General features: G+C 35.7%; 1 protein-coding gene across 1 annotated transcript in view; it reads right to left on the bottom strand.

Moving 5' to 3' along the window:
- Positions 1–25,171, bottom strand: part of Myh15 (myosin heavy chain 15) — a 117,137-nt gene that overhangs the window by 69,213 nt on the left and 22,753 nt on the right. Inside the window, exons 10-16 of the mRNA XM_034514859.2 lie at positions 21,265–21,368; positions 19,648–19,786; positions 15,920–16,038; positions 12,256–12,405; positions 11,164–11,334; positions 3,008–3,184; positions 1,580–1,712 (exon numbers count right to left, since the gene is read on the bottom strand). Of these exons, the coding sequence (XP_034370750.1) occupies positions 1,580–1,712; positions 3,008–3,184; positions 11,164–11,334; positions 12,256–12,405; positions 15,920–16,038; positions 19,648–19,786; positions 21,265–21,368 (993 nt within the window). The remainder of the gene's footprint in view (positions 1–1,579; positions 1,713–3,007; positions 3,185–11,163; positions 11,335–12,255; positions 12,406–15,919; positions 16,039–19,647; positions 19,787–21,264; positions 21,369–25,171) is intronic.

The following is a 25,171-nucleotide window of genomic DNA, read 5'->3' as shown; positions in this document are numbered from 1 at the left end:
TTTTCCTTTTATTCTTCCCTTCTGGATGAAAAGAATGCAGCACACCTTGAAAAGACAGACTCCATATTTCTTCCCAATTATCTGGCCATCCTTCCTCTCTGATTCTTCTATGAATGGTCAGATAATTAGCCACTAGGTACTGTAAATTATGCGGTCACTATCTCACCAACTCAAAGACACCATAGAAGACCCAGACAAAAGGTAGGTACAGTATTCTATATCAGTTATCCTGGGTATTTAGGAGACTAGAGAAAAAGGATAAGAATCTTGAGTCTAGCCACTGTCAAGACACAGTCTTTAAAACAAAAAACAACAATAATAAAAACCTAATAGTAAAATCAAACAACTGTACTTCCCCCAAATTATCAAAAATTAAACACAACCACTTTTATTTTCTTATCTCCACTTGATACAGGCTCAAATTGCTCCTTAATTATAACATCTAGTAAAGCTAAATTCTTCATCTACTTCTTGACCATGTTAATCAGAAGGCCTAGATCAGGCTAAGAGAGATGATGGTTAATGTGAAGCTGGATATAAAATAATAGAAAGATGAGAATGTTAGGAAGTGAGTGCATGGGCTACTGACAGAATAGCTGGTGCCCTCCACCCTATGTGTGTGGAGCAATTCTGAACTTGCTAGATTTAATATTAACCAAGAGTTTCCACTTTGCAAAGGAAAAAAAATCCATAGACATAGGGAAATATTTTAATTTTTCAACCCAAATAAACTAAACAAAGATGATAGATAGACAGAAAGACAGAGAGACAGACAGACAAATAGATGACTGATAGATAGATAGATAGATAGATAGATAGATAGATAGATAGATAGATAGACAGATACATGCATACTTGCATACATACATACATGCATGCATACATACAAAAATACATATAAACATATATATATACATACATACATACGTACATACATACATGTATTGTACATATATACATCGTACATATAAGATGTCTTTAGGATGCTTTGGCCCAAACTTCCTAAAAACATCTTAAATTTTGCTAAAATGTTTCTCTGTATGATGTAACCTGTAAGTTAATAAGAATGCAAATCATAACTATCCCTGAGGAAGTTGCCAGGTCCTAAACAAATACAGTCAACCAACTATTCAAACCATTTATAGATAAAATAAATGCAAGGTATAATTAATAAGGCTGTTTCAATAACTTCCAGTTTTGCACATCATCTTTTTGTCTCTAGATATGAATAGCACCTCTTACTCATGTCGTGGTTTGGTGTAATATGAATCTTTTTTGTTTTGTTCTTCTTTAGACTAACGACCAATAAAGCCAATTAAAATTCACAAAACTAGATTGGTCTTTGATATATATGTGAGGGTTATTATTGTCCCCAAACCATGCAATAGTCTGTGTTGTCACTTATCTCTTTTATATGTAAGTCTAGAACAAATCATGAATTAGTCATAAACACTCTAGGACATAAAAGACATCACAGAAAGCAGAAAGTCTTATAACAGAAAGCAGAAAGAACCTATGCAGAAGCCATGTCACCAATCAATCCAATATGAAGGTAAAGCACCATTGGAAACTAACTTACCACTACCAGCAATGATGTCTTTTATAAAGAGACTTGCCAGGACTTTGCTGGAGGATTTCTGAAGTAGAGCCACCACTGTTTCATTAAGAAGCTCTTTGTTCTTTCCAATCCAACCACTGATATTATAAGGGACCTTTGGAAAGGGATGTGTTTCAAGTAACAAAATAAGAAAAGGTACACATTAATAAGAAAAATTGTGCATTGTTTAAAAAATCCACAAGTTATAACCTTTTGTATTAATTTAGTAACAATATTGAGTAATATTCCAGAAGGCCATCATGCAGCCCAATTGGATTATTAAAAATTTTGCATTTTCAAAGGAAAAGAAAATAAAAAGATTTGAAAGGTAAGGAAGTAATGGGTCAGAAAAAAAAAAACATAAAGAAAAGGACAATAAAAGGGACCGGGGAAGAATGGACTGGCCTTTCTATCCATTAGAAAGAATTTCTGTGGCAACTTTTATAGGCAGCGCTAAAAAAAAAAAAAAAAAGATTCCATTCTCTCTGATATATAGTAAGTACTCAGACAAAGTTAGCAAATACAGTGGTATTTTACATATTGTTATAACTATATTTCATAATATCATAAAGAACACTATCTCGGAATACTTGGGAGATCATTTTAGGCTGAGATGTATTGTTATCATTCATTGGTGATATATCTGCTCTCTTACAGGGCAAAAAGGTCTCCTGGTAAAACCACTTCCATTCTCTTCATTCTCAGTGTTTCTACTTTACACAATTTCTTCAGAGCACATATATAGAACTAAGTTAATTCTTTCATAGATATTTTCTCATTTTGCCTATTGTCTCTGTACCACATGAATGTTATTATAGTGAGAAGCTCACCACTGCCCCTGCTGGTGTCAGTATGATACTTCAGGTAATATATATTTACAGAACATATATATCTGCTCTCTCTTGGCTATAAGAAGGAATATATCTGGTGATATATCTGCTCTCTTCTTGGCTATAAGAAGGAAAAATGGCATATATCACTGAAGAAGCTAGAGAGATCATTAGAAGTTGTTTTTGCAAAAATTTAAGAGACCATTACTTCATACTATCTCTTTTTAAAACAATGATTTCTGCAATCACTAACACAATGTCAAGTTAAAAGAAAGACAAACAAGGGGAGATGTCCCAGGACTCTAATGGTCGCTAGGCCTTCCTACAGTGGCCAAGTTTTGAGACCAGATGATAGAGTTCACGTTGAGATTTCTGATCACTGTGTATAAGCTATTGTAGTATGAACATGACATTTCCTGAGCACTAAAAGGTGACACCGCCTCATCTCTAGCACTGAGATGTACTTGTTCATGTTATCATTTGATCTAAACAGTACTAAAATATTAGCTGAAGATTTTAGACAAGTTCATTTGATGTAAAGACCAGAAAACATGAGCCAGGGAATGTAGGACTAACTCACCACTCCTGCATAATGAGTAAGTTCAAAGTGAACTTCGAAGTTCTTCTCAGGAGATGTAGGTTTCTGGAAATAAGCTGACTTTCCAAAATGGCGGTCAAAGAGTTTGGTCTTGAAAGTCTTGTCAGTAGCTTTAGGAAGCATACATTCCTCTTCGAGGATGGAAAGAATGCCCATGGGCTGCAGGAGAGGAATAAGAGTGAGTTCTAAAAACCATCAGAAAAGTGTGTTTCCAGTAGTATGTCAATATAAATCTCTCACAAAGAACTCAGTTGACAAGAACAAGCCAATCACACCATGTGTTCTGTAAATATATATTACCTGAAGTATCATACTGACACCAGCAGGGGCAGTGGTGAGCTTCTCACTATAATAACATTCATGTGGTACAGAGACAATAGGCAAAATGAGAAAATATCTATGAAAGAATTAACTTAGTTCTATATATGTGCTCTGAAGAAATTGTGTAAAGTAGAAACACTGAGAATGAAGAGAATGGAAGTGGTTTTACCAGGAGACCTTTTTGCCCTGGATAAGAGCAACCCAGAAACATCTCATTAAAAAGTATTCTGGCAGAGAAGGGAAAAAAGAAAGATGACGGATTCCAGTGCAGATGACTCTTGCATATATGAGATTCTGTTAGAAGCAAGTGTGACCCAGCTAAACCATCCAGGACGCACAGTACAAGGAAAAAATCACAAAGTTAAATGCAGCCAGACCCCAAAGAACTGACAGGTTGTGGTAAGGCAACTGGACTTTGAATGTAATGCAAAGCCTTTTGAAGGACATATAACATGAAGTGATGTGAGTTGATTTGTGTTTGAAGAAAAAGATGGTTTAGGGCAGGAGTCAGTCAAGCAGATTGGAATGTTATGAGCTAAGTAAGGGTGGTCTTTACATTTTAAAGAGTATAGGAATAGACAAGGAGGTGGGAGAGAAAATGATATCACTTCCTGAAGCAAATTTTCTCTCAATGGTCGTAGTCTTTGCAACCTGTTTGCTACCTGCTCATTCGCTGTGGCACCTGCAAATAAAAGAACTGGCAGTGTTTCAGCAATACCAGACTGCAGGCTGGGTTTGCCGATAGCATCATCATTTGCTGCTCCCTAGTCTTCAAGGAAACAGTATCAGAGCTTGTGAGAAGTCATTGGGATTGTGATGGAGTTAAAAGTAGAACTAGGTCACTACTTCCTAATGAAGAGAATTATGAGCATAGGACAAGTTTTCGGCCTGAGCAATTCTAATGGATCCTTCCACTAAACAATATGCCCAGAGAAACACACACACACACACACACACACACACACAAACACACGGAAAACACATTTGGCAAACAAGGAAAACTCGTGGATGCTGACATTTATATATTTTATGTTAATATTATTTACCTATTCACTATCTAAATAACCTTGAAATGCTTTCCAAGATCCCCTCACTATTTCAGATAATTAGAGATATGGCAATGTGTTTTAGACATAGGCTCCAGTCCTGAAGTATGTGGCCAAAAACACATGTAATCCATTACAAAATAGCCCAGAGAAACAGATGCAGTATGAGCCCATAATGACTAAGATAGAACAAGATTACTTGTTGCAAGAACACAGGTATTTGACTCTCTCCAGCCCTTTTCATGTGTGAGTCTGGAGGAGACACTGAGGACCTGGTGTAACTTTCCTAACAGATCCTTGAATTCCCATCAGAACTGCTTCCTAAGGTCAACTGCTTATGCTTAAATGTTTTCAGGCAGAGAAATCATACCAGTGTCAAGGGTTTGGATATATAATGTATTAAAACAAATGTATTTATACTCTGGATATATAATGTATTAAAACAAACTGCATTTGTATTTTGGATATATATTAAAACAAACTGCATTTATACTCTGGATATATAATGTATTATAAAAAACTGTATTTATATCAAAATTGCTTCTTCTAAATATCTCACTGGAACTACAAGAATGGATTTTATTCTTATTCCACATAATGATTCATCAGATATTTGAAAATAAAAATTTAAATTATTTGTCACTCATATGTGTGTATATATATATGTGTGTGTGTATCCATATGCTATGTTTTCCATATTTTAGCTTGAAAAATTATTAATATTGTGTACTTATATGACAGGGAGATGAACAGACACATGCCACAGAGTGTGCATGTAGGCTGTAGGACAATTTTGTAGAGTGTGTTCTTTCATTCCACCTTTACATGGGTTCCATAGATCAGAATGAGTTGCCAGGCTTCTGTGACAAGCATTTTTATCCACTAAGCCATCTCGAAGATCCCAGGTTTTCTATCCTTTAAAAATTTTTTTTTTCCTTATGAACCTACAGCCTACATTTTATAAACATTACATTGAACATTCCAAAAGTAATTTTTGGCTACTCCATCTCTCTCAAGACTCGAAAAGCTGTGAATAAAGTGGTGTTGTCAGCACAAAGCATCCGGTGTAAAATAAATGCCCATCTTGGACATAAAACACTTGACTTTGTGAGTTCTTGGCAAAGTGACAAATAAAAATGATGAAGAAACACAGGAGAGGAGAAAAGAAAAGTGGAATGCCATAACTTAAATAGCTGATGAACTCGTGCACACATGCAATCTCTTGGAAGCTTGGAAGGACAAACTCCATCTCATACTGTGTAGTTTCCTATATAACAACAGCCAAGGCTGGAATGACTCATTTCAAAAACAGAAGCATCTACTAAGAGGAAGCCTGTTAACAAGAGGGCCATGGCAAAGCCTCATAAGGAAAGGTATTGCTCACAGTATCCACATCTGAAGAGTCCCTGGTCCCTGGTCCCTGGTCCCTGGTCCCCAGTGAAGTCAATACTGACTTTGTGAATAGAAGTTTGATGTAAATGAACTAGATTTATACCTTGAAATGTAATGATTTTGCAGCACCAAAAGGGGGGGGGGGGTCAAATCACTGTCGTCAAGGTCTTCTTTATTTCTCAGTTGCTCTAGAGGTGTAAACTTCTAATGAAGACAGAGTTCCCCAACAAATTAACTTCCAAATGGGTTGGAAAGAAGTGATTATTTGCAATCTCATAACATCTCACTATTGTCTCAGGTGTTGTTTTTCTTGTTACTGTAATGAAATCTAAGATAGCAGCATCTTAGGAGGGCAGGGATTCCAGGTTGCAGTCCATCACTGTAGAGACGTTACAGCAGCATGCACTCAAGACAGTTTTGGCATTATTCACAAAGTCAGGAAGAGGAGAATGTTGAGCACCACTCAACTTGCACTGCCCATTTCATATAACCAGGATTCCCTGCTCAGGGAATGGTCCCACCCACAATTAAGAGGGCTCTTTCCATATTAATTAACCTAATTAAGAGAATCCACCACAGACATTCTCAGAGAGGTTAATGTTAATCTAGATAATCCCTCACAGGTCTGCTTTGAGGCATCAAGTTGACAATAAATTATATTATACTTATATTTCACAGTAGATGGTTTGAATCAGTTTCTATGACTCAGAATGCCTCTACTATGGTCTCTCTCTCTCTCTCTCTCTCTCTCTCTCTCTCTTTTAAAAATCTTTCACAATCATTTTCTTCTTACTGGCATTTCTGCTGCCTCTGGCTCAAAACCTCTTGATTTCTCAGGTATCCTCCCACCATTCTTCTTTTATAGCAGATCAAATATCAACTGCTTTCATTTCTTTATTGACAGGCTCAGAACCCAACCTACTTCCATTGCTTAAAGTAAGAATTAAATTCATTAAAAGCCCTTTACAGTCTGTCCTTCCTTTTCCCCTAGGTATTTCTTTTTGAATATTGGAGGCTCCAAGTAGGGACATGACATTTCTGAGGAGAACTTTCCTATCTCTATGTGTTTGTGCTTGCCTGTTCTCACATCATCTCACTATTTATCTATCTTAACTTGCAGAAATAACATCCATTCCTGAATAGCTAGGCTAAATATTACCCTTTTTTTCTTTGGACTTTATAGTTCCCTACATGCACAGGCAACGTCTGATTTTTCTGGTCACTCTGGACCTTTCTTTGTCTGTGTCTTTTAATACAGTTATTTTACATTTAGCAGTTTTGAAAGACATTTTACACGTATTAGCTAGGTTGATTATCTGCACATTACTGTGTGATAACTTAGATCTGACAGTGTTGTATTCCTTGACATCTGCAGAAAACCAAGAGGGGCTTAGGTAACATAATCATAAGTTTCTCTCCCACTGTGCACCCTGGATTAAGTCCCCCAGCAAATGACCTTCCATATGAGATGGACCAGGTATAGTGCCTGAGTTTCTATACTTTCTTAATAACATAATTAGACAGGACCATCCCATCCTCCTTCAGAAATTGAAAGTAACCTGATTGCCTCAGCCCCTGCCTTCTTTAGCCCCTACTTACTCTGTTCTGCCAGCAGCTTTTATCTGACCTCAGTTCTATGGGGTGTCAAATTCCTAAAAATATGAACAAAATATAAACACATGAAAAATAAGTTTTTGATCTAGTCTGCTCAATGTTAGAAGCCATATGTTCATCCATCCATATAACTATAGAGAGATCCATGCCTCAGCAACACGGCAAAGATGCAAGCAATTAAATAATAGATCTATCTATGTAGTGAAAAAAGTCTTGGTTTTAGGACATATTTTCAGTTATAAGAGAAATTTTTGAGTAGAAAGACAATGCCTTTCAGGGCAATACTCATTATTCTTAATTTAAATCCTCAGGGAATTTCTAGTGAACAATTAATTGACGATGAACATTAAACACATGCTTCAATATGGAAAAGTTTGATTTCTGGAACCTAGGCCACTTGATTGGGAACAATAGTCAGACAAACTATAAAAAAAATGCATGAAGCTATACATTAGAAAACTCTGCAGGTAAATAAGATACAACCAGATATTAATGTTAATTATTTCCTATTAAATAGCAAAATTAGCATAACTAAAGAACTCTTTGGAGACTGAAATGTCTATTTAATGCTGGAATGTTACCAGGGTTTAAAATATTTTAGAAGATTCTTGGAATATTTGCTGCCTAGTGATATGGAAAGAGTCATTATCTGATAATATATTACTATATAGAAGCAATCAAAACTTATTCCAAAAATTAAGTTAGTCAATGGAGCCATGGAGAGCTATTGAGATTGTTAGTTTCTCTGAGAGTGTAGCCACTGGTCGGCCCACTATGTTCCAGCAGAAGAACACAGGTATGAGAATAGCTTGGGAACACATAGTGCTCTTGAAGAAGTAAAAAGCAAAAGACAAATTTTAAAAGTTGGGTGAATAGGGAAGAACAGCGAATCTGGGTGAGTTAGGGGAGGGATGAGTGTGATCAAAGCACATCCTATAAGACTTTTAAAGAACTAATGAAAAGGTAAATAGGCAAATGTAAGAAAAAATGTTAATTTGGACCAAGTCAGGCATGTAAGGCTAATAATGTAATCCACTCTGTAACACACTCAGCATCTATTATGATGGTAAAACCTGAAGTGAATTTTCTCCTGAAGCCAGTATAATTCTAAAACCTTATCCTAATTCCATGGGAGAATATTAGAGCCTTTAAAAACATACTGAAAGAGTAACAAGCTCTCAAGCACAAAATTTTGGATATTTGTCAAGAAATAATAGGAATAATGTCTTTAACAAAGCCTTATACATAGCCATAAATATACAATTGTATGATAATACTTTCGTTAGTAAATTAGGTTCTGAACTAGAACATTTCAGTGATAAAACAGATGTGAGTTAATCCTATAATAGGTTTGTTCACAGCATTTACATGGAACGAAGTCACTATAAGCTTGAAAAAATAAATTAATGGCTAAGCTTGCTATTAAAGATATATGATAAATTCAGTATGAGACAAGTACTTTTGTAAGTGTAAAAACATGCCACTTGTATGCTTGAAAATTAATTTTTCAAATCCAGCTAATTGGTTGATCAGTAATGCAAAACACAAAAAGACCTCATATTTTAAAAGGTCAAAAACCCATATTTTAAGATACCTTGATGCAGTTTAAAATAACTGTAATATCATCCAATTATTTAATAAACCAATATTGAGCAACACCCTCTGGATAGCATGGTTGTTTTGTGTTGTGGTGGCAAACCTAATGTCTGGAAACCTCCAAGAAAGGTGAGAGCAGACAACAGTCACAAAGAAATAAGGAAATACTCATGCAGTGCAGGGAATTGACATAGGTTTCATCGCAGTTCCACTGAACTACCCAGCTGATAGTGAAACTAAACTGCCAATGGCAGGGACAAAGAATGAGTCTGCCTGACTCCACGTTGTGTTGCATGACCCTTACTGCATTGACCTCATTATCTCACGTTCATGGATGAAAATCTGAAGGAAGTAGAGATGGAAGACCACAGTTTACCTGTCTCTGAAAGCATAGGGAAATTAATTGGGGAGGAAAAAAAGAAAATTCTTCTGCCTATAAATATGCAACATATGTACAATACAACATATTTTACATATATTGAAGTACTACAGTTATTTGCATTTAAATTTTTCCATAAGTCATTCCCTAACAAGAACCACATTTTACTATTATATAAACAATTTTCTCTCCAAATCAATATACTGGATCTTCTCAAAATACTGTATTTTTCAAGAGAGTTATTGCTATTTAACTGACCTGAGTTCTTTGAAGTAGCTGAAGACTTATCTTTGCTTTCTATCACCTGGTCAATATTTTTTCACATTTTATCAAACCAGTAGAAAATCAACAGGAAATTACATCAACATTACTAGAATATAACTTGGAGGATTCGAGGCCAGAATAAATGAGGCAATAACCTCAGGTCAAATGAGAGTCAATGACATTGACCTACCATGGTCTGAACAATCTCTACGTCCCTCCTTTCTATTTGAAAATAGAGTCTTATTATCAGCAGTGTCAGCTGGTGACAGAAGTGACAGTTGCTAAAAATGAAGTCTTTCTTTCCCTCTGCCAGTCTGAAGCTCCTTTTTATCTCCAGTTAGAAAACCAACACACATGGGTGTATACACATATACACACACAAAGACACACACCAACACACACATATACACACATACCAACACACACCAATACACACAAATGCACACACAAACACAAACATATACACATAAACCAACACAGACATAGAAACATACACGCACCAACACACATACACACACACAATTCACCACAATATGGTTATTTTATTACTATTATTTTAACAAGTTTATAGGGATCTAAGAAATTCAATTTTTTTATTCAACCTTCCCTTCCCATTGGGAAGTTCACTGACCAAAGTAAATCAATGTGATGTTTGTTCCTTTTAAGAATAATAGAATTTTTTATCTAAAATCTTATATTATCTGCACAAACATTGCATTTATTTAATTTCTGCATCCTTCCTGACAGGGTTGGTGACAATCAAAGGTTAGAGTATCTGAAGAACTTTCAGGAAGACAAAGGTTTTGGCCTGTTTAGACTTGTCTTCAAATAGACTGCAATTCCTGATAAAAACCAAAAAAGGCACAAGTTACTACCATGTAACAAGGTTTGTTCTTATAGACAAAGAAGCAGAAAAAAGACCATGAACCCTTCTACCAAACCCCATAGCATATAGCAGAGAAGGAGGCCTCACACAATTCAGAAACCATACACTACAGCTAATTTAACAAGCCAGGAAAAGACTGTCACAAATTACTTAAACTAATTGGTACTAGCCCAATTAAATGAACAAATAATATTCTGCTTGGTATCAACTTTATGAATTTATATCAGCTATTTATCTGCATGTTTTCCTTAAGCTTTCCCAGATATGGGTATGTTCATTGTTAATGAAGCAGGTGCTGCAGAGTTCACATTTTCATCTCTGTCTTTCCCTTGAGAGAAACAGAGCTTGTCCATTTGACTTTAAACAATCCCCCTTGCATTTTTACAGTGGAGACCATGCATAAGCTATAAGTGTACAGACAGGCTGTGTTACACATGATGGAGTATGGCAGCTGACAGGAAAGTTTGGCTGCAATGTTATGAATCTTGAACACAAAAGCCACCAGGAGAAAATGGATGGAGCCTTCCAGATCTGTTTCGCATCTGCTGACAAAGGCCTCTTCCTGAGATGGATCAGCATAGTAAGCTGTGATAATTTGTAAATAAAAATCACAGGGAGGACAAATACATGTATACTGTACCTTCTCAATAAGATCTATGCAGGCTTGCAAATTCAGACCATAGTCAATGGATACCCAGTCAAGGCCTTCTTTCCTGTATTCTTCTTGCTCCAGAATAAACAGTTGTTCATTGAAAAACTGTTGTAACTTTTCATTGGTAAAATTGATGCAGAGTTGCTCAAGACTATTGTACTATAAATAGGCAGGGAGGAGAGTTAAAAATTCCACTTGCAAGAATACTTGTTAACAAGAAAAAAATCATAGTTGTCATCACATGATGGCAAGAATACTTAACAATTAAAAGTGCTCAGCTAAATTCCTGTCTCCTTCTGATTTATCTACAAGCAAATGATCATTGCAGAAAAATAATGCTCAATTGAATTATGATTAAAAATTCATTAAAGACCTCTATTTACTTTGTCTTAAATATGGGTTAAGAAATTAGATAGTTAACACTAATTGTAATAATAATAAATGATTCTAATTGTAACTAATTGTAGCTATTCTCTAATCAAGATAGCCCTTAGAATTTAGGTATAATGATTCTTTTTATTTGTAAATTTGGTTTTCTTTTGTAACTATATTCTAATTGAAATAGAATTATATAAGTTTTCCTTCTCCTTTTCCTCCATTCAACCCTTCCCATGTACCCCCACTCTCAAGTTGATAGCCTCTGTTTTTCTAATTATTATTGTTAAATACATACATATGTGTGAATATGTATGCACAAATTTATTACAACCTGCTGAGTCTGTTTTTGTTGCTTTTGTATATATGGCTGTATATATGTATACATATATGCGTATATGTATGTATATATGGTGGTTTCATGGCTAACCACCTATTCTGTATGGACAAACTATAACAAGTTCATCCCTGGAAGAAATTAATTCTCCTTCTTTGAGCAATCATTAGTTGCCTATAATTGTTGTCTAGGAATGAAACCCTGTATGATATTCAACACATTCCTCTTTCTACATTTGCATGCCCATTGATATTAAGTACAATTATTCATTGCATGCTTTGATCATGTTTTACTATGGTTACATTTCTCAACTCGAGTTTTCTAATCACAAAATATACATTGATTCTACTCTTACCATGTATACTTACATCAATTATTTCAAAACCACTGATGTCAAGAATACCAATGAAGAAGTGGCTTTTCACCTTGGAGTCCAGGACCTGGTTCATGCGTGCCACTAGCCACTTAAACATCCTTTCATATATTGACTTAGACAGTGCACCAACTGCATAGGTTACCTAGAAATTGTATTTAATTTTTTTCTTCAAAACTTATAAAAATAAATCTTTGGAAAGGGGGTGTGGAGAGATGGTCCAATGGTTTAAGACAGCTTGCTACTCTTCCAGTACCCAGGCAGTTCATAACTGCTTGGAACTCCAGTTCCAGGGGATTCAAATCCCTTGTCTAGTCTCACATGCTCACCCCACATACAGATTCAGACACGCAAACAATAAAAGCAAATCTTTAGCATGTTTCTGCAATAATGTTTGATTTAATCATGGGCATTGTGTATCTACAAACATCTTCTAGTCAAACCAGTGTATGTTTATTAGTTTTCTATGGTCTTAGAATTCTGGTGAATACGAGGAGAAAAAGGAAGAAAAAAGAGCAAGATTGGGTTGGGGAAATGAGAAGATTATGAAAATGTTAACACTGTGCCTCCTTATCAAATGTGTAGATAAGAGAAATGATGTTTTTATTAACAATAAACTAAATATTTCAAGGTATGTTTTGATGATATACTCCAGAACCTGGTTCTGAACTTTGTGGTTTCAAGACCTGCTATCAGCATCAACATCATCTGGAGGAAATAATTAAAAAAAAAACACAAAAAGATATCAGGACCCAGGCCCCACCCCAAATGTACTGAATCTGAAGAGTAATATTATTCCCACATTCACTTTAACCAGTTGCTAGATAATCCTTTTACATCATTTAATGAAGACTTTTCTACCCTTAATACCTGATAATGTGTCCTTTCCTCATGTCACGTACAAATTCATAACCTGTCCTTTAGCAAGAAGTGTGTTAATTCAGTTCAACCATGGTCCCCTTTATATAATGTCTTCTCTTAGAAATGTGCTTTCATTCACCCTCTTTCCCCATTCTTGACCTATAAATTTCTAGTTGCCATGGCTGCATGTGGAGTTGAGTCCAAAGTCACGTTTCTGTTGCAACTTCTCTATTACAATAGTTTTAAATAAAGTCTCCCTTATTATCAAATAAATATTAGGCCACTTCTTTCTTTTAATGAACTGTGTCAAATAAAGTTTCTAAAGTGCTAATATTTAATATTAAACACCTATAATCTCTAGAACATGCTTGGCTACTGCTGATGCTGCTGGTTGATAAACTGAATGACCGTTAGCAGCTCACCTGCCTTCCTAGCAGTTCCAGCCCAGTACTGTTCTTGGAGACTCTAATTTTGACTTCCAGATGTTTATTATTTTCATTCTATGTGTGCTCCTCACCTTCCTGGATCAAGAATAACCTCAGGGAAAAATATTACCGGCACAGATTTTTCTGTCATGTTGAGGCTAAGAAAATTCTCCTTTGCTGTCCCCAAGAGGATGAGGTAGTTTGTTTTTTAATTTAGAAAAATAACATACTAGCTTTCTTAACTAGTTCTATTAGAGTAAAACCTGGAGTTGCAAATTAATCCCCTGTAGTTCATTATTTTAGGAGGTCGCTATTTAATTACAGTCTTCATGCAGGCTCATTGGTTGTATAAGAAGAAAGATCCTAACCTATAGTCACTGCATATTACACGTTCATGTTATGGTGGATGTCGAAGAAACAATGACAATGACAAACGTGTCTAACCCTAATGCTAGGAAGTAGCACAAATACTTCTGGACTCAACTGCCAAGCAAGTTAATTATTTTAACATTTATAGAGCACCTGTCAGCTTACAGAGCACTATGCTAAATGCTAAACATAATCCATGGCCTTACAGGTCACCAAGGTTACCTTAAATGTTTCCTCAAATAAAATGTCATAAAATATTTCTGGTCCGCTTGCTACTGAGTAGCATAAGACTGGAAAAAGATAAACATTTCTCTCTCTCTCTCTCTCTCTCTCTCTCTCTCTCTCTCTCTCTCTCTCTCTCTCTCTCTCTGTGTGTGTGTGTGTGTGTGTGTGTGTGTGTGTGTGTGTGTATTGGCATTGACAATTAAACCTATGCTAGGCAAGTGTTCTACTACCGAGGTATATCTCCAGATGCATAAGCTAAACAAACAGTTACAAAACCATCATTTTCACTATTAGACTTAGGTTTAAAGAAAGTATTCGTAGTTTAAAGTAGATGAGACATTTTCCTTACCCCTTGTAAACTCTGCCACTGTCCTAATTTTCGCAGTGAGGCAGAAGGTAATTTCATGATCTTCAAACCTGGTATAACCTTCATCTATCCAGTCTATCAACTATATGTAGTGGATTTTAGTTATTGTTTTTGTATTTTGCTTTTTTGGGGTGTGTATGGGGGTAGCCTCAAACTAATTCATCCAAAGATGATCTTGAATCCTGATTCCTAATCCCCTGCCACCTGAGTGACTCCTAAGTGTACACAATGTCTAATACTAGGGTGTGTATGTGTATGTTCATGTATGTAAATGTGTGTTTATGTGTGTTCTTGTGTGTAAATGTGTGTAAATGTATGTGTGTGAATGTGTGTAGGTGTATATATATATATATGTGCATGTATATGTGTATGTGTGTGCATGTATGTGTGCTGAGAGTGTGTGCACATGTGTGTATATGTGTGTGTATGTGTGCATATGTGTGTATGTGTATATGCATGAATATGTGAGTGTTATAGGTGACAGAGATGAGGTTATGACTTCACTGTACCATTTCTCTTTCTAGAAGAACCACATTTATCACCTCTCCTATAGTGAGGAAACAATCTGACAAATTCTCATCATTGGACATGAATCAAAGTACTAACACCACTGCCCAAAGTTGAAGTAAGAGAACTTTCCTTCTCAAATGCCTTTTTATCCCTGTTCACAACTTCACAGGCTGTGGGTCTAAAGTAACAGAAGAATGCAGTGCAAGAATTTCTTATGATAGGTACTAAGCTTGGTTTGGGTAAGAAAACAAAATTTTGTTCCCACTGAGATTTTGGTGTCTTTGCATTTCTGCAGCATAGCCTGTACCATACTGACTAACATGTAAGACAGACATAAATTATTCTTAAATGTGCTGGTATACTTAAATTGTCTCAGCACTCAGCAGCCCTGGACATATTTACTGCATAAGGAAAAGCCTAAAATCAGCCATTCTCAGACCATTTGCCATTTATACCAAACTAAATCAGCATAGACCTCTGTCTTTCATGTATGTTTTCAATTTCTTGTTCCTTCCAACACTATCTTCAACACACATACTGAAACCTCTTCTCCACTAACGTAACCACATGTCAATTACACTAAGAAAGTGAAAATGTAAAAGTGTTTCAGCTCCGAGATGATTCACATCAATATTCTATGGTTCTGAGAGTTTCTTAGCTGGACAACCAAGATATAAACAAGTAAAGTGTTACCTAAGGGAGAAGTGTAAAAATGTTCAGCATAGTCTCTTAGCATATGTCTTTCTTAAGAACATTTGAAGTACTCACCACAATAGCCCTCTTCACTACCTCCACAGAAGCTCTTATTGCTAACATTGTCAGTTGTTAAAAATATGTAACTATGATATGTGTAAAATAATTACATGGTCACACATTCACAATGTTCTCAAATGTTACCTTACCTGTTGTAGATTTTGACTTCTGGTAACATATTCATTACCAATTTTGATTCTAGGATATATCAGTCCTTTTAACAACTCAGAAGTGTTAATGCCCATGAGGAAAGCGGCTTTGTCAGCATCTGGTCACGAAAGAAAGGAAAGATATCAATAAAGGAGTGAAGAAAAGGGTAGGGAGGAGGCAAAGAGTAAAATTGCCACACTGTTGAAATCATTCTATGTAGCCAAATACACTGCTCAGAAGACAGAAGTACATTTATATCAGTGTAAAAATATAAATTTCAGTTTTGAAACAAATAGTTGAATGCTAAATGAAAGAATCTACTACTTGTAGGTACATGTCGAACCATACTGAAGCAATATTTAAAGGTCCCTAAGAATGGCTCTTGTTGAAAGGAAGTAACAGGCATTGGTGAAGAAGATACATGTGTGGCATGGCCTTTGCAGAAAATAGTCTGACAATTTTTTAGAGGTTAAACAGGGAGTCACTGTAGTACCCAGCAATTTCTCTCTTGAACATGTATCTAAGAGAAATGAAGATACTTATTATAAAAAAATTACATAGTATTTCTAGTAATATTATTATAGTAGTCAAATGTAGAAAATGCACATCAAGTAATGCAAACAAACAAGATATGATATGTTTATAAACCAGAAATGACATGAAAGAGAAATGAAGGCTGATATATCCTATGACAAGGCTTCATTTATGAGGACGTGAGAAAATGGTGAAATTGTTTTTATAAATACTACAAATACTATATTTATAGATTTTTTTATAAAGATCAGATGGACATTTACTTATAGAATTATATTTCCTTTTGTTGAAGAGCTTTAAGAATTTAATACAAGTAAAATAATTTATGTTTAGGTGTGTGTTACTGCTGTATGTTTCTTTTTTGTTCTTTACTACTCTCTCTCTACACATATCCAAAAAGCAGAGTGCATATGTGTTTTATAATGTAAACATCTGAGATAAATCCAAGTGCTCTCTGAAGTGATTAAGAAGTAACCCTAGAATAATGGATGTTATGTTGCCTTTAACTTTTAAGGTAAGATGACAGACTGAGAACCTGAATTAACTTTGTAGATAAAATTATATTTACAGACAGTCCCTAACACTAGAGAAAACATGCACAAAGTCTATTTTAATATAGAAAGTATTTTTTTAGTCCTAAAGCAGGTACAGGTAGGGAAAATGAAGACACTTCAAAAGAACAAAAAAAATGTTGTCATCAGAAAGAATGGATAAGATTAGTTATTTGCAATATTATTTTTGGCTTATTAGTAAATATGTATGGGTTCTGTAATAAGAACAACTCTTCAATATATGAATATGTCATAATAAAACCTAGACACTTATACAATTAATATATGCTAATAAATAAAGATGTTTAAAACAAGACAAAGGCTTTTTCTTACTAACCTTAGTGGTACACAGCTGTAGTCCCAGTTACTTGGAAGGCTCAAACAGGGGGACACTTGAGCCAAAAAATTTAACCAGTTACATGGTGAGAGCTCAATCTCAGAAACCAATAACAGGCCAATAATAACAACCCCCTTGTGTCAAAGAATGAAAAAAGCAACAGAGCAAAATAAGTTGACATAAAAGCCTATGTGGTACAACATATGAAGATTACAGATCTTCATATCATTATCCCGTTTTCATCTACATCTGTGTTCGAAGCTGTCATTTCTGAAGGGACCACATGACTAGGTTATCTACACCAAACCCATCCATATCATCATATACCTTATTCTTTCATTCTGTTGTATTTTCACTGAATTATCGCCTGATACATATTTGTTTGACCTTTATCTCTCAGAGCCAGGATGATGATATCTTGTTCACACATGTAATTCTCAAGAACAAAAATATTCCTACTTCTTGGTTAGACAATAAAAGGAAACCCAGCACAGCCACACAAACTGAGAAAAGGGACTTAACAAACATTAATTTCAAACACACACACAATGATGCTCAACACCGCTAGTCAGGAGGAGAAGTCAGATCAAAATAGTAACATGACACTACTTTATTTCCATCACAATAGTCATTATAAAATTAAAAGCAAGATAAGTGCTGGCACAGATTTGAATGAGAGCCTTTGTGTATTGTGTGGCACTATAAGATAAAGCCACTGGGGAAACAATGTGGCTGCTCCTTAAAAGCACAGCATAAAGTTAGCATTTAATCTAGAAATTCCACTTACAGAGAGATACACAAAAGAATTAAATAAACGGAATAAAACTGATACTCTTACACTAACATTCTTTCAGAACAGCCAAATAGTGGAAGCAACCTGGATCTGAATCAACTGATTAATGGATACAGAAAACAATATGAATACATATAACAGAATATTAATTAATGTTTCAAAGAAATGAAATCCAGATACATACTACAATACACATCAACCTTGAAGACAGGGTGCTTAGTGAAGTAAACCAGATACAAACCAGATAGAAATATCGTGTGGTTCTACTTACATAAAGTCCCCAGACTAGTCAAATCATAGAGATAGAAATTATAACTATGGTTTTCAGTGGCAGAAGAAAAAGAATAAAGGAAGCTAAACATGATATAATTTTTAATGAGACAGAAAATAATAATGTGAATATACTTAATTTCAGAGAGAAGCACAGATATGACTGGAATGATTAATTTTGTTATGTAAATATCACAATTAAAAATGTAAAACTAAACTACTCTTTTTTGAAAGTTAGATATAGCTTCTCTTACATGGAAATTTCAAATTCAGTGTAATTGTTGCAACATTGTACTTTTTTTATAATTGTGATATTTTGTTTCTATATTAATCTAGAGAGATGATTGATTATAATATGTTTTCTAATCAATTAAGTACATAGTTTTTCATGTTATTTTTATTTATTGTGTGGAGTTTTCATACATATATTTTAATGCATATTTAATATATATTTTAATGCATATCCCTCCAAGCCCACTGAAACCCAACAATCCTTTTAAATTTTTTATTATTATTATTATTATTATTATTATTATTATTATTATTATTATTAAAATATACCCTCTGAGCCATTTGGTGCTACATCCCCCCAAAAAGTGAGTCTCCCTCATCAACTGTCTACTGCCGATGGCCCGCACTAAGGGCAGGGTGCTCAAGAGCCCCTTTCTCATTCATGCTAGAATTCTATTTATTTTATTGGGGGTGAGGCAGGAGGAGTACTTGAAGCATTGTAGTTTTGACAGGATATAGTCAATTTGATTTTGGAACTCTAAATTTGCTCAGACCACCCCAATTACCACTCCTTATACAAGCCAATAAATTTTATGACAATTTTCTCCATCCTTTTTCTTAATAGTCCATAAGCTAAAAGTATATTCCACAAATGCTCAAAAAAAATCCACTGACATTACCATAAATTAATGGAGAAATGCTTCTTGTGCTGTGAAAGGAAGATACTATAGAATAATGAGCGAGATAAAACTTTTTAGCAACAATAATAGAGGGCTGGGTGTAGAGCGAGTGCCTAATAAGAATGAAGCCCTAAATTTAATCCCAGTAGTACCACATGAAAAAAAATCAAATAAGTAACAATAATTAAAGAAAATGGTATTGATTATTTTCAAAATTCTCTAAAACCAATAAACAAATTAAAAAGAGATCAAATGAATGCAAATAAAATAAGGTGAGCTTGGAAAACAGGATTTGAACAGAATTATGAGCTGTTTATTTGTAAAGTCTTACGTTCTGTGCCATCAGCCTCCAGCTGCTCTTCTCTGGGATTCTGTCTAAACTTCAGGTTTCCAACGTGCATGATGGCTCCAAGGAGCTTATAGCACCCGAACTTCTCATCAGGAAGAAGTCCCAAGATGTCTATGGCTTTCTGTGAGAAGCGAAAGAGATGGCTGGCTGAGCCTCCCGTTGCCTGATGGCTCCAGTAGGCACCTCACCCTGCCATGTGTCACACAACCTTTCACTAGACTGTGGGCTGCAGGAATTAGAGGCACAACACCGCAGGCCCAGATACAGCTGGGCTCAAAGCGTACAAATAGGCTTTGTTGGCACTTAGCTACCAGGAATCTGCGCAGTCCTTTAGAAGGGAATTAGGAAAGCTTGGGACTTGGCTTATTTAGTGTCCAGTAGCTTCAGCAGTTTTCTTCAACACCCTGCTACTCCCTTCTCTTTTCCAGCAACAGGTCACCAAGTGGCTACAGGAGGTTCATTATTTTGTCTTTCATGGTTATAGAAGCTGTCACTGATTCTGTTGGGTGGCTGGTCCCACATTTCAACTGCTTTTATTCCAGAGCCCGTTCATTTTAGAAATTGGTGAAAGGTGTTAAGAAAAGCACATTATCCTTTGATGGTTAAGGGCAGCTCCATTTTGTGCTAAGCAGCCATTTCAGTAACTCTTTGTCTCTGACCTAGTTTCCTAAAATGATTAACTTGGCAACATGACTCCTCACCGTCTCCCCAGAATTGTTTGACTGCTGTGAAGTGATTAAACACTGCTCTGGCTCATGTAAATTTGCTTATCTCTGTGTACTGGAGGAGTGAGACTGTTCCTCACAGAGCTGCAGAAATGAAGTCATTGTGACCGTTGGCTTTAAAAGCCCAGACCTCAATCCCAAATCCAACAACGGGAAGTGAGAACAGATTCAGAAAAAAATAATATTCAGCTAATTACAACTGGATAGAATTCAGATGGTCTCTAGGAGTTTTCTAACCCCATGACAACATCACTCTATCCTGCATCCTAAAAAGACACTGCATGTAGCCCCAGAAGAGTGTAGTTATTATAGTAACTAATTTAGAATGCATACAAAGACAGGGTGGAAGAATCTATATTCCATATTCTTTTTCAATAACTTCATTTATATAAATCTAAGACTGAGTGAATGTAATACACAGAATACATATTGACAGGATAAATCTAGTTTGGAAGAATGGTTCAATAAACAATGGAACAAATGCCTGACCAAAAAAAAAAAATATATTGAGTTTTATCTAAAATGCTTATAAAATGAAATTGAAAAGTCAAACTCTATAGACCACATAGTCTTACAGGGTAATTATAAATAAATAACAATATCAAAGCAACTCTATATAGAAAAGCAGAATTTAGACTTTAGAGTAAAAAAAAAGTTTACTATTAAGTTGAAATTTGTCGACATTTCTTCAGCTTTAATAAAACCACTTTACTGAAAATATGTGTCCTTCTGTTAGTAAACTTTGGAGAGAAGCAAGCTGCACATTCAAGAGGAGCAAGGCCAGGTCCTCAGACCCGAAGATGATGTGGTATGATGTTAGTTTCACTTCTCACTGCCTTCACCAGAATTAACTTCTACAACTACCATGTCTTACTTCTGTGGCCAGAAATTCCTTAGCATCATCCAGGTTCTCCACAGCAACCACTCCACAGGAGCAAACATGAAAGTCAGAGGGATTTGTGGACACCAGAAGCATGTCTATAATGGAAACATTTTGGTTAAACAGCTTAGAGAAATATAAAACACCTGAGGAAGCAATTGACCAAAATCCAGGCTACTCTTACAGTTTATGAGGTACTTGTAAAGATGCCAAAATCAATTCTATATTCTAGATGCAAATCTCTGTCATCAATATTTTGCCCTTTGTTAACTAGGCAGTCACGTGTTAACGCCTCCCAAGAGATCACCAAGTTGGCCAAATCCAAAAGCAGACTCAATTGCAGCAGCACAAAATGGTGGTGGTTGGCAGAGAAAAGTAGATAAAGTGTGATTATAGGCACTTGGCTTAGATTCATAAGAGAGGGTCGGGAGAGAAAAACTATCTATAAAATTATAAGTACAATAGACCCGATGTTCACAGCTAGGGAACAACCAAGTCTGAGATTAGCAACCAGGAAACATTAGTCCTGTTACTTCTTATGATCACTTACAGGACACTTCGGTCAAGGGATTTACAAATCAGACAAATTGCAACCATTGTACTACTGGTGGGTTATAACTTCTGACATGATTCATTTCATTGGGAAACATGATGCAGGACAAAGCTAAGACAGCTGTCAACAAACAGATCAACAGACTTGTTAGAATACTGCCTAACACTTGATCCCAGTTCCTGTGGTTAATTTTTTGTTTGTTTTTTTTAATCTGGTCTTGTCTTTCTGTTTATTACCCATTGAAGTGACGATTTGCTTTGTGAAAATACAAATCTCAGGGACTGCAAAACCGGCTTGCAGGAATGCTCATCAACAGCTTTATTTGCAAACATGCCGAATGCTGAATGTGATAATAAAACTATTGTTTATCCATAGAATAAGTTATTATTCATCAAATAAAGAAATAAATTAAAACATTAAAGAATCAAAACATTTAGCCAGACCAAAGGAGAATGCAGCATATGAAGTTGTGGATTATAAAACTATAGAAAGTGCAACTCAATTATCATATTTATATATGGATGAGGGTAGAAGGGTTCCAACAATAAAAAAGGGAAAGAAAGAGGAATTGAAAAAGACCCTGGGGAACTCTTCAATGGATGTATGGGGTACATGTGCTAATAGTTTCTTACACATATATGTATATTATATACATAATATATATGTATGCATATCAATATCAATTGTGTATTTCAAACATGCAGCTAACTTTAGGTTCATGATTCTCCTTTAAAGCTACTTTTGTTAAGAGCTGAGACTTTTATAGCTGAGCCACCTCTCCAGTGCTCATTGTACCTTGCCACTGCAGCCCATATAGACTCAGTGTAAGTTAGGAAGGCTCGTGGGTGCCTTAAGGAGTAAGGAAGAGAACCTACCCAGAAGCACAAGCCCTAGGGAAGCCTGGTGGGTAGCTGCAAATTGAGTGGCCCAAGAAGGAAACTGATTACCTTTGAGCTATTTTATAAAGATTTAAAAATCAAATGAAGCATACATACCTTACATTGAATTTATACGATCTGCAGTACCAGGTAGAACCTTCACTTTCATGTTTCCAGGACTTCTCAACTCCTTCCAGCCTTTCTCAGGACTGAGCTCAAAAATCACTGCATAGTAAGGTGTCTAGTTCTTCATAACTAGATTATCCAAAACCCTGCCTGCTGTCCCCTAAGAGACTATACTAGGACACTACATATGCCACTCCTCTTTTCCTCCCTGGGGTCCCCAAAGTGCCACCTGCTTTTACAAGAAATGAATAGACTATTCAGGTGGCACCTGTACCATGCTTCAGGCTAGAGGATTCAGGAGGAGAATCATTCCTCTCAGCCCTCCCACACACACCATGCTCCCAAGCTGCCCAGACTGTTCATCTTCAGGACATTCTCCAGTGGCTTACACCACCCTGGAAGATACCAATTACCACAGGCTCTACCCCTCAGTATTAGCCTAGGCCTGGTGCTCTACCAGGGGACTTCACCTTGATGGATAAGAAACTCTTGAAAAATATACCTAATAATAATCTAACCCAGATGCTCAGTTTGCATTGTAAAAACACAGCAATGATAATTTTTTAAAAATCTATGTGTCACTTCCCCAAATTATCAACACAATAATAGTTGTCCTTAGTGAGACCAACTTTAACGAACTTAAGGCACACATTTCAAATGAATTTTCAAAAAGTTTCAAGAATTCAAAGATGAAATCAACAAATACCTGAACAAATTTAAAGTGGATATGAATAAACTCCTGATTGGAGTTCAAGAAAATACAAGAGATAGAAATACTAAAAATATTGAAGAAAATCCAAACTGAACCTGGAAATAAAAGTATCCATAAGTCTAAAAAATCCCAGTGGAAGCACGATCAACAGAAGAGATGAGATAGAAGATAAAATATCAGAGCTTAAAAGCTAGGTAGAGAAATTGGATCATTCAATCAAGGGAAATGATAAGGTTTTTAAAATGCGTTAGTGGAACATTCAGAATCTGCAGAACACCATGGGGGAAAAGACCCAAAGACATGAATTTATAGCCATGGAAGAAAATTAATTCCAGTTTAAAGGCATAGAATATATATTCAATGAAATCATAGAAGAAACTTCTCAAATCTAAGGAAAGAGATGCCAACTCAGGAACAAGAGACAAACGGAATATCAGATAGGCAGAATCACAAGAGAAAATCTTCATGTCATATTAAAATATTAAAAACCAATACAAAAGGTATTAAAACCTTGAAGAGAGAAGAAGCAAGCCACCTATAAAAGCATGTCCATCAGAACAACAGCTGATTTCTCAATGGAATCTTTGAAAGCCAGAAGAGATTACAGCAACAAATTCAAGGTTAGAAAGAACATAACTATCAGCCAATGTTATTACTACCCACCATTAAAGCTATCTATCAAAATTAAAGGAAAATGAAATTTTTCTATGATAAAAAAATGACTAAAGACGTTTCTGACCAAAGAATCAGCTCCTTAGAGAATAGTGGAAGAGTATTTTACACAGAAGAAAAAGATGAGCACCTTGAAGTAGCTAAGATTCCAGAATAGCTTCTTTGCAAAGGATGACTTAGTATGACCAAGGTAACAAACAGTATAAAATTCATGAAAATGACAGCAATTAAAGCACACATTTCAATATTGAGTCTGACTATAAGCAATCCACCAATCAATTCCACAATCAAAAGACAGGAGACAGCCAATCAGATCTGAAAAGAAGATCCATATTTATGTTATCTACAAGAAACATATGTAATCTTCATGGGAAAAGACTACCTTAGAATGAAAGGATAAAAATTCTAAGCAAATGGAACTAAGGGAAAAAAAACAAAACAAAACAGGTGGCCGGGCAGTGGTGGCACAGGCCTTTAATCCCAGCACTTGGGAATCAGAGGCAGGCGGATTTCTGAGTTTGAGGCTAGCCTGGTCTACAGAGTAAGGTCCAGGACAACCAGGGCTACACAGAGAAACCCTGTCTTGAAAAAACAAAAAACAAAACAAACAAACAAAAAAGAAAGAAAAAAAGTAAAACAGGTGGTACTAGTCTAATGTCTTACAAAATAAACTGCAACCCAAATCAAATAAGAGGAGATAAAGATCATTTAGTTCTGACCAACGAAGCAATCCCTAGGTACACTAAATCTAATAGAAGAGAAAGTGGGAAATAGCCTTAAATGCACTGGTACAGGAGACAATTTCCTGAACAGAACACCTATGGTTTAGGCTCTAAGATCAACAATTGATAAATAAGACCTCATGAAACTGAAAAGCTTCTGTAAGGCAAAAGACACTGTCAATAGGACAAAACAGCAGCCTAGAGATTAGGAAAAGATTTTACTAACCCTACACCTGAC

The sequence above is a fragment of the Arvicanthis niloticus genome, chromosome 12 (assembly GCF_011762505.2).
Source record: "Arvicanthis niloticus isolate mArvNil1 chromosome 12, mArvNil1.pat.X, whole genome shotgun sequence".
NCBI classification, from domain to species: Eukaryota; Metazoa; Chordata; class Mammalia; order Rodentia; family Muridae; genus Arvicanthis; species Arvicanthis niloticus.
Note: the sequence above shows the minus strand (reverse complement) of the source record. Positions and strands in the feature narration are given on the sequence as shown.